The following is an 11,809-nucleotide window of genomic DNA, read 5'->3' as shown; positions in this document are numbered from 1 at the left end:
AAAGTTACTTTCAGGACTTAGATTAAAAATTCAAATTGGAAAATCAAACTGGTACTTCCTAATTCATGAATGACACTTCCAGGTATGTGTTTTAAATTCTATGTAACTTATTTAAATTGTTTTAAATTGTATGAGTTTAAATATCTGTGATATTTTCTATGATTTAAAATTAATAAGATCCATGAAACTCTAAATGATGTTAACTTTGTTACATTTCAAGTCTTCTAGATCCTTAGAAGATTGAGATCTTGCTTGGTAAATACACTTGTACCTAAAATGACAAAAATTAATTTTAGTCTCCCACATTTTATATATAAAAAATTTGGTAGCCAATCTGGAGCTGATTATATATTTGAAATATTTCTTAGAGAATTTTAATTTAAAAACCTAATTTTCATATGCTGTTTTTAGTGATTTATTTATTTTTTGAAGATTTTATTTATTTATTCATGAGAGACGGAGAGAGAGAGAGAGGCAGAGACACAGGCAGAGGGAGAAGCAGGCTCCATGCAAGGAGCTGGGCATGGGACTTGATCCCAGGACCCCAGGATCACGCCCTGAACCAAAGGCAAGTGCTAAACTGCTGAGCCACCCAGGGATCCCCGTGATTTATTTATTTATGATGTTATTTTTACACTTCCCAGCAGTTGATAATAATTTTTTTGATAATTTTAATTTTATAGTTCCATGGTCTGGGAGTGTTACTAAGAGAATTTTGTTGTTGGTGAATGTGCCACTGCAGGAATTCAGTATCTCAGTTATTAAAACCGTTTCATAATTAAGATACTGGCCTATATTACCAACATGAAAACTTTATAAGGAAACGGTTATCTAAAACTGCTTAATTCAAGCCTGGGTAGCTCAGTGGGTTAAATATCTGCCTTCCGCTCAGGTCCTGATCCCAGAGTCCTAGGATGGAGCCCCATATCCAGCTCCATGCTCAGTGGAGAGCCTGCTTCTTCCTCTCCCCTGCCCCCACTCATGCCCTCTCTGGGGCTTGCTCTTTCTCTCAAATAAATAAAATCTTTAAAAAAAAAAAAAAACCTTCATAGTTAATTCATAGTCTTTTTCCTCTCTTTTCTGTGTGATCAAGTATATCTGTGATGATAAGAAAAAGCACCCACTTAAATGTATTTTTATTACTCTATAATCATCTTTTTTTTAATTTTTTTTTTTTTAATTTATTTATGATAGGCACACAGTGAGAGAGAGAGAGAGAGGCAGAGACACAGGCAGAGGGAGAAGCAGGCTCCATGCACCGGAAGCCCGACGTGGGATTCGATCCCGGGTCTCCAGGATCGCGCCCTGGGCCAAAGGCAGGCGCCAAACCGCTGCGCCACCCAGGGATCCCTCTATAATCATATCTTTACTTACATCATTTAATATTCCCAAAATAATTCTGCCCAGGAGGATAATACCGTCATTTGTATTTCTGAGACCTTGTCAATAATGAAACAATAATTAAGTATATTCACGCAATTCGACAACCTGGACAATAGTAACTGAAGGAATGCGCCCACCCACGGTTTGCTCCCTCTCCGTCCCTAAACGTCTCCCTGGGGAGAACTCTCTTCCCAGCCTGCGGACAAGAGCAGGAAAATAGGTTTTGAAGCTGCGTAAGCTTCCGCGTCCTCAGGACAGAACGCTGCGCCCCTGCCTCGTGGCCCTGCCGTTGAAGTCAGCGCGGCTCGGAGCGGGAGCCGCTTCCACCCCAGAAGGCCGGGCAGGGACGGCCGGGACCCGCGCCCCTCCCACCCGCACCACACGCGATCAGAGCTTAAGGTCGGCTCCCGGGAGCAGTCGGCCGCGGAGCCCCAGCACCCGGGAAGTCCGAGCCGCCCTCCAGGTCCACAGCTAGGAAATCACTACGGCCAGTCCCCGCGCCGCCGGCCACGTCGGCGGGCGCGGGCCCCGCGGTTCCGGGCAGGGGGCTGGGGGCTGGGGGCTGGGGGCTGGGAGCGGGGCCGGCGGGGCCGGCGGGGGCGGGGCCGGCGGGGCCGGGGGCGGGGCGCACCCTGGCCCGCCCCCCTGCGCCCTTGCCGCACCTGCCCGCCTCCCCCCGCCCCCCTCCCCGCTGCATCCTTGCCCCCCCGCCGCGGCGTCTGACGTCCCGCGCGTCGGCCGCGCGGAGCTGCGCCTGGAGCCAGGCGGGCGGCAGGCGGGGTAAGGCCGGCGGGGCGCCGGGAGCCACGGCCTCGCGGCGGGGAGGGCTCCGGGCCGCGCGGGGTCGCGGGGTCGCGCCGCTCCCTGCGCGGTTGGGCCTCGGGCGCCGGCCGGAGCCGCGGCGCGTTCGCGGAGCGGGGGCCCCTGGGCGCGGGCGGCCGCGGGGGGGCGTTAGGGGCCGGCGGCGCCAGGGCGGCGGGAGCTCGCGGGCCGCGACGCGCAGGCCGCCGGGTCGGCTCGGCCGGGTCCCCGCGGAGGGGAGAGGAGGGGAGGGGAGGGGCCGGCGGCCGCGGGCGGGCTCGTCCCCCGGGCCCCCGCCCAGCCCCGGTTCTCGCGCGGCGGCAAAGTAAACTAAGTGTTTCTTTATTTAGGTGTGAGGAGAAAGAAATGACGCTGCAGTGGGTGGCAGTCGCAACCTTTCTTTATGCTGAAATAGGACTTATTTTAATCTTCTGTCTGCCTTTTATTCCTCCTCAGAGGTAGGCAACCCCCACGTGGCTCGGGGAGGTGTGCGTGCCCGCGAGCGCTGCCCCCTAGCGCCGCCCCCTAGCGCTGCCCCCTAGCGCCGCCCCCTAGCGCTGCCCCCTGGCCGGCTGCCCCGCGGCGCCCGCGGCGTGGGGACGGGCCCGACGCCTCGGAGTTCCGGACGCTGCGTGTTTGAAGGTGCTCTGGAAACTCACAATTTCAGGGACTGTCGACTACTACTAAAGGATCACTGGATATAAAACTTACTATTATACGTACAAACGCATTAACGTGGTTTCCCCTCCCTCCTGGAAGGAGGCCCCAGGTCTTCTGGGTTCTGTTGATTACAGAGACGGTAAAGCAGTGCTTCTCCTTTTTTTTTTTTTTTTCTTTCTTTTTGGTTCTGCTTTTACTATCTGTTGTCATCAGACGTGTTGATTACCCGGAATTGGAAAAGGAAACTAAAAAAAAGGGGGAAATGGATAAAGGATGTTAACCGCACGCCCCGGTGCAGAAATGTTTCACTGAGGCAGTGGAACAACAATGTAGAAAGTGAAGCCAGTAAATTATTCTCAGTGTTGTTCTTATGTAACCCAGAGATGGTTGCATTAATGTCTAATGCCAATTTTACGAATTAACTAATTTTAATTTTACTAATTTAACTAATTAATACCCCTCCCCCCTCCCCCACACACAGTGAATATATGCTGAAAACGCTGAGTATGGAAAGTGCTCAGCACCACAACCATACATTACCATTAATTCCTTAGTAAAGGCCTTCAAAGGTTTTTGGGTGTTTTTTTTTAGATTTTATTTATTTATGATAGACATAGAGAGGCAGAGACACAAGCAGAGGGAGAAGCAGGCTCCATGCAGGGAGCCCGACGTGGGACTCGATTCCCGGTCTCCAGAGTCAGGCCCTGGGCCGAAGGCAGCGCCAATCCTCTGAGCCACCCTGGCTGCCCTTTCAAAGGTCTTTAAGTACAGTCCTCAGTATTTACATTGAAGCATTGGCTCACTTTCCCCCTGTACTATCCTCCTATGGCTCAATTTGGGGGCCGTGGGGGGTGGGGCGGGTGGTTAGTATAGTGGACACACGATGTTGCATGAGTTTCAGATGTAGAAGTTCCTGATTCAGCTTCTCTGTAGTTATGCTGTGCTCACCACAAGTGTAGCTGCCATTTCTGGGGAGTTCAGTTTTAGATCTAGAAAGTTGATAGTAGGAATGGTGAAATACACTTTTAATAAAACTTTTGCAACACCTTTGTTTATTATGCCCATGGCGTAAGAGAAAATTTCTCATAAATGAGATCCCATGAGGAAGAGACTCAATGAAAGTTTTTACTCTGGCTCAGGGTCCAGGCGATCTTTAATCTCTGAAGTTGCTTCTTAACCTGCCTAGATTACTACTCATTTCTGTCCTTGTCTAACAGCTATGCCATCACTTTTTTCTTCCTTACTGAAAAAAAAAAAAAAATTGAATCATACTACAAGGAGCATTAGAGATCATTTTATCCAACCCACTCATTCAATAGGGAAAATAGTCTAAGGTCATCTAGCTCATCCATGGCAGACTCCAGACAGGTAACTGGCTTTGAGGTGCTTTTTCTACTCTAATGAGCATCCTGTTCATTTGTTTCAAATTTGTTTAATACCCTGTTTGCTTTCTGATAGTAGTTGCAACAAGAGACTCCTATATTCAAGAGAAGGAAAGATATAAATATCTATTTTATAAACATCTGATTTATAAATAAGGCTTAAGAATTTGCAAATATGTATATATATTTTGTAGATTTTGGATCTTTTTCTTCCTGCCAAATATAATTTTTCACTATACAATTCAAGAAGCTCTTTAATAGATGTGTATATAAGTACCCCGATTATATACATGCTCATGTATGAATACACATAAGAAAATATGGGATGTATGCACACAGTTCATTTAAAATATGTCCTTATGTTTATATCCACATCTTTTTATCTTTTATACTATGTATTACCATACTCGTCAAAGAAAAGGCTTCAATCTTTATTTAATTTGGCCATTATTTACTCCTATAACACAATAATGTAAAGATGCATAGTTAGAAGTCAGGCTGCCTGGATGTATGTCCTAACTCTGCATGACCTTGGGCAAATTATTTACCATCTCTGGACATTTTCCCCATTTGTAAAATAGAGGTAATACTAGTACCCACCTCATACAGTGGTTGTGGTAATTAAATGAGCTAAAATACGTAAAAGTGCTTAGAACCGTAGTATAGAAATGACTCAATATAACAACTATTCTCATTTCTTCCTTTGAACTGAGTATTACTAGAAACTGCTAGTTGTTCCCTATAGGAAGTCTCTTTTGTGTTCCCTTTTACACTGACCCTTGACATGTGAATTTGCATTGGGACTTAGATGAGGGTATTACCACTTATGTTTTCTATCTAAAAACACAAAATTTTTGTGATGAAAAAATTGAATAGCATCTCTGGAATTGGAAGCATAGAGGCAAAAGAACCTCATTCATCTACATCAATCTCCCTCTCCTCACCAACTTCAAGTTATTACTTGGGGTTGTTTTCCAAACTTAATAATTTGTCACAATCTTAAAGTAAAACTTTTCTTTTGAAATTGTGTTTGAAGTTAATTTAGGTGCTTTGGACTCCATAAATCTGTTATTCATTTAAAATGCCCTTGTACTGGGGCGCCTGGTGGCTCAGTCCAACCCTTCATTTCGGCTCAGGCCAGGATCTCAGGGTCTTTAGATTGAGCCTGGGCATGGATCCTACTTGAGATTGTCTCCTCCATCTGCCCCTCCTGCTCACATGCACATGCTCTCTAAAAAAAATAAGTAAAATAAAATGAAATACCATTGTACAAAGTTTGTTACCTTTCCAATTGTATGGTGGATTGCTTTGTCATTCTTTGTTATTTATAATCCATGCTTTCTTACCTCTGTGTCTTTATACTCCTTAATCTGTCTAAACTATCTTTTTCCCCATTTCGTTTCCTCTATGTTCACACTTTGATATGGGTGGCAATTACATGAGTATATGCATACATAAAAATTCATCAATCTATTTAAGATCTTTATGTATGTAATGTCCCAATGATATTTATCTGCGGTAAAGATGGAAAAATTATTTTACTTGGGGTAAATGTTAGAGGTGTGTTATGTAAAAATAAATAGTGCACAGTTAGACCCCCTACACCTGAAATGTTGCTGATTATTAGGCCAGTAGAAGTCTTTGTTATTTCTGTGTTATTACACTGATTAGCAAAAAGATATAAAGTGAGAACTTCTATCAGCAATATAACATATTATTATAAGAATTCACACATATTTACTTTAAAAGTGATTTTTGCTATAGAATGTTTAAGCCAACAGACAGAAGATATCAGAATTATCACTAAACTTGGAAGAGTTGTTCTTGATTTCATGAGATATTATGTCATATCAGAAAATTACCATTTCTCTGATATGACATAAAAATTAAATTTCTGTAATTTTTTTTCATTCACTTAACCCAAATGTTAATTGGATATTTGCAATGCATTTCAAAATCTTTTGATTTTTTTACAGCTAATGTAATTGTATTATTTTACAGATGGCAGAAGATTTTTTCATTTAATGTCTGGGGTAAAATTGCAACTTTCTGGAACAAGGCTTTCCTTACTATTATAATCCTATTGATTGTTCTATTTCTAGGTAAGTACTGGATTTCCCTTTTCATTAGGCTTAACTCTATGGTGTTTTTATTAATGAATTCACTGGGTTTTTAATTAACTAAGTTGATGCCATCCTGGAATAAGTACCATATATGCCACTGTTTTATGAGAAAATGTTTCCCATGTTCCATACCACCATCCTCTGAAATGAATTTCTTTTTATAAAACTGGGAACAGCTGGTGCAAGAAGGTATGAGGAAGGTATGATTGTGTCAGGATGTGAATGTGTTCATGCCTCATATCAAAATGTCAATATTTGTCTTGTGGTATGCTATTGTTATCAAGTATATCTCCAGCCATAAGAAGTAACACTAACCAAGTTAATCACAATAAGAAAAATGAGTCCCAACTCTGCCACCAGCTAAACTAAATGCCTTTTGAGTTTGGTTTACCCATTTGCAAAACAAAGGGAGAAAACTGGACTGGAAAAAGGAAAGGCAAACATTTCTGTAGCTCCTACTGGCTAAACTATGGTGATCCCTTTTTTTTTTTTTTTTTTTAAATTTTTTTTTTTAAAGTAATCTGTACTACACCCAACGTGGGGCTCAGACTCGTGACCCCAAGATGAAGAGTCACTACTACTACTACTGACTGAGCCAGCCAGGCACCCCTGTAATATTGTGATTTTTTTTTTTTATTGTGATCTTTTAACTCTAAAATTATCACAAGACTTTCTACTGAAAAACTGACACAAATCCAAAGAAAGAAGGAAAAATTAGTCCAAAGTTTTTTTGGTTACATATATCAGAAACCAACTGAAGTTCACTTGAGCAAGAAAGGGGAACTTCTAATAAAATACAGAATTGTTTTAGAGCAGCTCAGGGAAGGAAGGAAGCCAAATTCCAGGGAGGGACTATTCCTAGGAACTGATGTGTTGTTTTCTCATCCTTGAATTACTCCATAGGTCTACTTCATTCTTCCTTATCTCTCTGGAACCTGATACTCTTTTCTCAAGGCAGAAAGTGGGCACCAAATAACTGCCAAATATCATTACTCCAGCCACATATATGCAACGGTCAATTAGCCATTTCTGAATCCCAGTTCCAATGATAAGTGAGCCAGCTAGTGCCAGGTATACAATCGTTGGTAAGCTATGGCCAGGGGTAGGAGTCACAAAGCAGAACCATGACCACTGGCTAGGCCAAGTGGGTAATTAATTTTCAGAGATGAGGGACATCATGGATGTTAATGCAGGGAGCTTTGACCTTGGATGGTAAAGGAAGGCAAGTAGGTACCAACTCTTTAAGCTTCAGTGTTTCCATCTCAGAATAGGGAAATCACACCTACTTCACTGAGGTATTGAAAGATTTATTTTTTTTTTAAGTTTTATTTATTTATTCATGAGAGACACAGAGAGGCAGAGACACAGGCAGAGGGAGAAGCAGGCTCCATGCAGAGAGCCCGACGCAGGACTTGATCCTGGGTCTCCAGAATCACACCCTGGGCTGAAGGCGGCACTAAACCGCTAAGCCACCCATGCTGCCCAGGTGTTGGAAGATTTAAATGTAGTACTGAATGTACACAGTCTAGTGTTCTTGTCCGCCAGAATGATGATGGTGGAAATTATGTAAAACTAGTAGATTACTCAAGTTCCATTTGTATTTTCCTTTTAAATTTATTTCATTTTTCTTGATGGTTGTTTCTCTAATAAGGTAATCATGACAAGGTGCTAATGTTCCTAGAGCCATTACTAACTGAATGTGTGTGCATGTGTGTGTTTTAAGGGGTGGGAATAGGCAGAAAGGAAGCAGGAAACCCAGAAATGTGTTTAGTGTCAGCAGAAATGCATCTTAGGAACTTGAAAGGTTACACAAGTGATCCAAAAAATAGGCTGTCTTCAGATGGTTTCTAGAAAATTGACTATACATCACACCCTGCCCATATGGTTGCCCTGGTTTCATTTTTCAGACATAGTTTTCCTGCTTTTAGACAGGTGATTTTATTCTCCAGGTAGGTTTGTATGATCATTTACATTTATAAACTTCTTTCATATTATGGATTAATCTTCTGCATTTCTGCATAATGAATCCAGAAATATTATTTTCATTTAAAAGCCAAAGAAGCTAAATAGCAAGCATAATGATCCTTCATACTACTATACGGTTTCTCTGGCCTATAAATACTATTTTGTGTGAGATTTTTTTAGTTGTTTTCTAGAGGTTGGTATGCTCTTACTACATTATTGTGGCATTCTGAGAAATGTCAAAGAGGAAATAGCCATTAAGATCAAGAAAACGTTTTAAAGATAATTTAAAAGACCAGAGCACCTGTGTGGCTCAGTCTGTTAAGCATCTGACTTAGGCCCAGGTCATAATCTCAGGGTCCTGGGATAGAGCTCTGTGTCAGGTTTTGCACGCCCCCGTCCCTCCCCCTGATTGTGCTTGCTCTTGTCTCAAATAAAATCTTTTTTTATTTTTATTTTTTTTAAGATTTTATTTATTAATTAATGAGAGACACAGGCAGAGGGAGGAGAAACAGGCTGCATGCAGGACCCCGATGAGGGACTCAATCCCGGAACCCCGGGATCACGTCCTGAGCCAAAGGCAGATGCTCAACCGCTGAGCCACCCAGGCATCCCAATAAAATCTTTTTTTTTTTAATAAAAAAGAATTTTATAGGGCAGCCCCGGTGGCGCAGTGGTTTAGCGCCGCCTGCGGCCCAGGGCGTGATCCTGGCGACCCTGGATCGAGTCCCACATCAGGCTCTCGGTATGATGCCTGCTTCTCCCTCTGCCTGTGTCTCTGCCTCTCTCTCTCTGACTCTATGAATAAATAAATAAAATCTTTAAAAAAAAAAAGACTTTAAAAAAAAAAAGACTTTTATATACCTCTATACAAATAAATTTGAATACCTAGATGAAATGGATAATTTTGTAGAGAACTATAACTTATCAGATGAATTCTAGTAAATATAGAAAATTTAAGCATACCAGTTTTCCATTTCCATTTAAGCATACCAGTTTTCCATTGAAGAATTACAGAAAGTTTTTTTAAAGCTATCCCATTCAGAAAGAATAAAACCAAATAGTTTTTCTTTTCTTTTTTTTAAGATTTTATTTATTTATTTATGACAGAGAGAGAGAGAGAGAGGCAGAGACACAGGCAGAGGGAGAAGCAGGCTCCATGCAGGGAGCCCGACGTGGGACTCGATCCCAGGTCTCCAGGATCATACTCCAGGCTGAAGGCGGCACCAAACCGCTGAGCTACCCAGGCTGCCCCCAAATAGTTTTTCAAGAAATTCTACCTCTCTCAAAACATAGAGATTACTAATGCTGCTTAAACTGTTCTGGAATTTAAAGAAAGAAAACTTTAAATTTTAAGAAGCTAGAAAAGTAAACTCTCTAATTGAAAATAAACCAAAACAGGGGATCCCTGGGTGGCTCAGTGGTTCAGCACCTGCCTTTAGCCCAGGGCGTGATCCTGGAGACCCAGGATCGAGTCCCGCGTCGGGATCCCTGCATGGAGCCTGCTTCTCCCTCTGCCTGTGTCTCTGCCTCTCTCTCTCTCCCTCTCTTTTTGTATCTCATGAATAAATAAATAAAATCCTTAAAAAAAAAAGAAGAAAAAACCAAAACATATTAAACCAAATACTATATAAGACTGGCAACATACAACAAAGAGAAAAAAACGTTCATAGCAGCATTAGTCATGATAGCCAAAAGATAAAAACAGTCCAAATGTCCTCAGAAACCAAATGTGCTATATCTTTTTTGTTTGTTTTTGTTTTGCAAATGTGGTAGATCTGTACAATGGAATATTATTCAGCCATAAAAAACAATGGCATACTGCTACAAAGTACAACACAGATGAACCTGGAAAACATTATGCTAAGTAAAGGAAACCAGACACACAAAAAAACACGTAGCAAATGATTGCTTTTGTATAGAATGTCCAGAATAGGCAAATCCATGGACAGAGAAAGTAGATTGGTGATTGTTGGGAGATGGGGCAAGAAGGGTGGAATGGTTATGGGGTTTTCCAAGGGGTTAATGAAAATATTCAGAAATTAGTGGTTGGTTACACAACTTTGTGAATATACTCAAAAGCTGCTGAATTATTCATTTGAAAGGTGTAAATTTTAGGGTAAGTTACAACCAAATAAAGCATCTATTAGAAATAAAATAGAGTCACCTGGATGGCTCAGTTGGTTGGGTGTATGCCTTCAGCTCAGGTCATGATCTCATGGGTCCTAGGATCAAGCCTCCAGTGTTGGGCTCCCTGCTCAGTGGGGAGTCTGCTTCCCCATCCCACTCTGCCCCTCCCCACCAACCCATTTATGCTCACTTTCACAAGCTCTCAGGCACATGCTCTCTCTCAAATATTTTTTTAAATAAAATAAAAATAAAGTAAAATAGTTTAAGTGACCTCAGTTTTCTAACTGGAACCTCTTTGCTATGGCAGTAACTCTTTGCTAAGAATGCTGATGGCTACATAAAAGAAGCAGTCTGACTTGTTTGCCCCATTGGTCTTTGAGACACCTAAGGCAAATAACTTATCTAGGACCTAAAAGAATCCAGTGACTTAAGAGGGCACTAAATATAGATATGAATAAGCTGAATTCTATTTTTCACTGGAAAAAAATAGATCCTGAGACTTAACAATTAAATTCATCAAAAGTGCAGCTCATTGGATGTTTCCAGTAGCAGATGCCATCCACGTGCCCATTGGGGGAACATATGCCCCTGTGGGTCAAGTCTCATTTAACCTTTGCCAGTGGAAATGTCAGTGTAACCAAATATTTCTGAAATCTCAGTAAAGTCATATTAATATTAGTAGTATTAATAATTATATTTTAATAGTGTATTAATATTACTTTAACAGTATTTAATAATTACTATAATAATTTGATGATATTAAAGGAATAATAGATACAATAAAATGCTTATACAGTAAGGAAAATAGAATAGTCTCTTGGAATTGATTGGAATGGGAGATGACCTATATGCTACTGTCAGTAGGTTGGTTTTTGTATTAGGGGTAAAAAGTGAAGTATAATCGTTTGCAATGTAGCTAGAGATAAGAGACAATAAGTCCTAGATAAAGAGTAAAAAAAAAAAATTCCAGTTCCAGTCAAAGTTGCCCACTAGCATCCACTTACAGAGCCTCACTTTTGAGTATGGTGCCTTCCCAGAGATAGTAGAGGAAAAGACAAAAAGAGAGCTTATATCAGAAGTCCATTTTTTAAAAGTTCAGTTCTAAAACTGCTTTCCACTTTAATAATAATTTTATGTTATTAAAAGCCAAAATCAATGTTTTCTTCTGTAATAGATGCCGTGAGAGAAGTAAGGAAATACTCCTCTATACCTGCCATTGAAAAAGGCTTAACCACCAGACCTGGAGCCTATGAACATGCACAGATGAAACTTTTTAGGTCTCAAAGAAATCTTTACATTTCTGGATTTTCATTATTTTTTTGGCTGTAAGTTTTTTAAAAAGCACAATTTTACATGAGTTACATTTCC

The 11,809-nt window shown here is 41.4% G+C and overlaps 1 protein-coding gene across 2 annotated transcripts in view; it reads left to right on the top strand.

Annotated features, from left to right (window-relative positions):
• The first annotated feature begins 1,693 nt into the window (after positions 1-1,693).
• BCAP29 (B cell receptor associated protein 29) overlaps positions 1,694-11,809 on the top strand; it is a 52,446-nt gene continuing 42,330 nt past the window's right edge. Inside the window, exons 1-4 of one of the 2 annotated variants that reach the window (XM_038562704.1) lie at positions 1,694-1,846; positions 2,535-2,642; positions 6,228-6,328; positions 11,616-11,766. In XM_038562704.1, the coding sequence (XP_038418632.1) occupies positions 2,551-2,642; positions 6,228-6,328; positions 11,616-11,766 (344 nt within the window). In that variant the 5' untranslated portion in view covers positions 1,694-1,846; positions 2,535-2,550. Of the gene's footprint in view, positions 1,847-2,053; positions 2,164-2,534; positions 2,643-6,227; positions 6,329-11,615; positions 11,767-11,809 lie in introns of those variants that run through there. The other variant, XM_038562705.1, reaches the window with a different exon arrangement.

This window comes from Canis lupus, chromosome 18 (assembly GCF_011100685.1).
Source record: "Canis lupus familiaris isolate Mischka breed German Shepherd chromosome 18, alternate assembly UU_Cfam_GSD_1.0, whole genome shotgun sequence".
Classification (NCBI taxonomy): Eukaryota; Metazoa; Chordata; class Mammalia; order Carnivora; family Canidae; genus Canis; species Canis lupus.
Note: the sequence above shows the minus strand (reverse complement) of the source record. Positions and strands in the feature narration are given on the sequence as shown.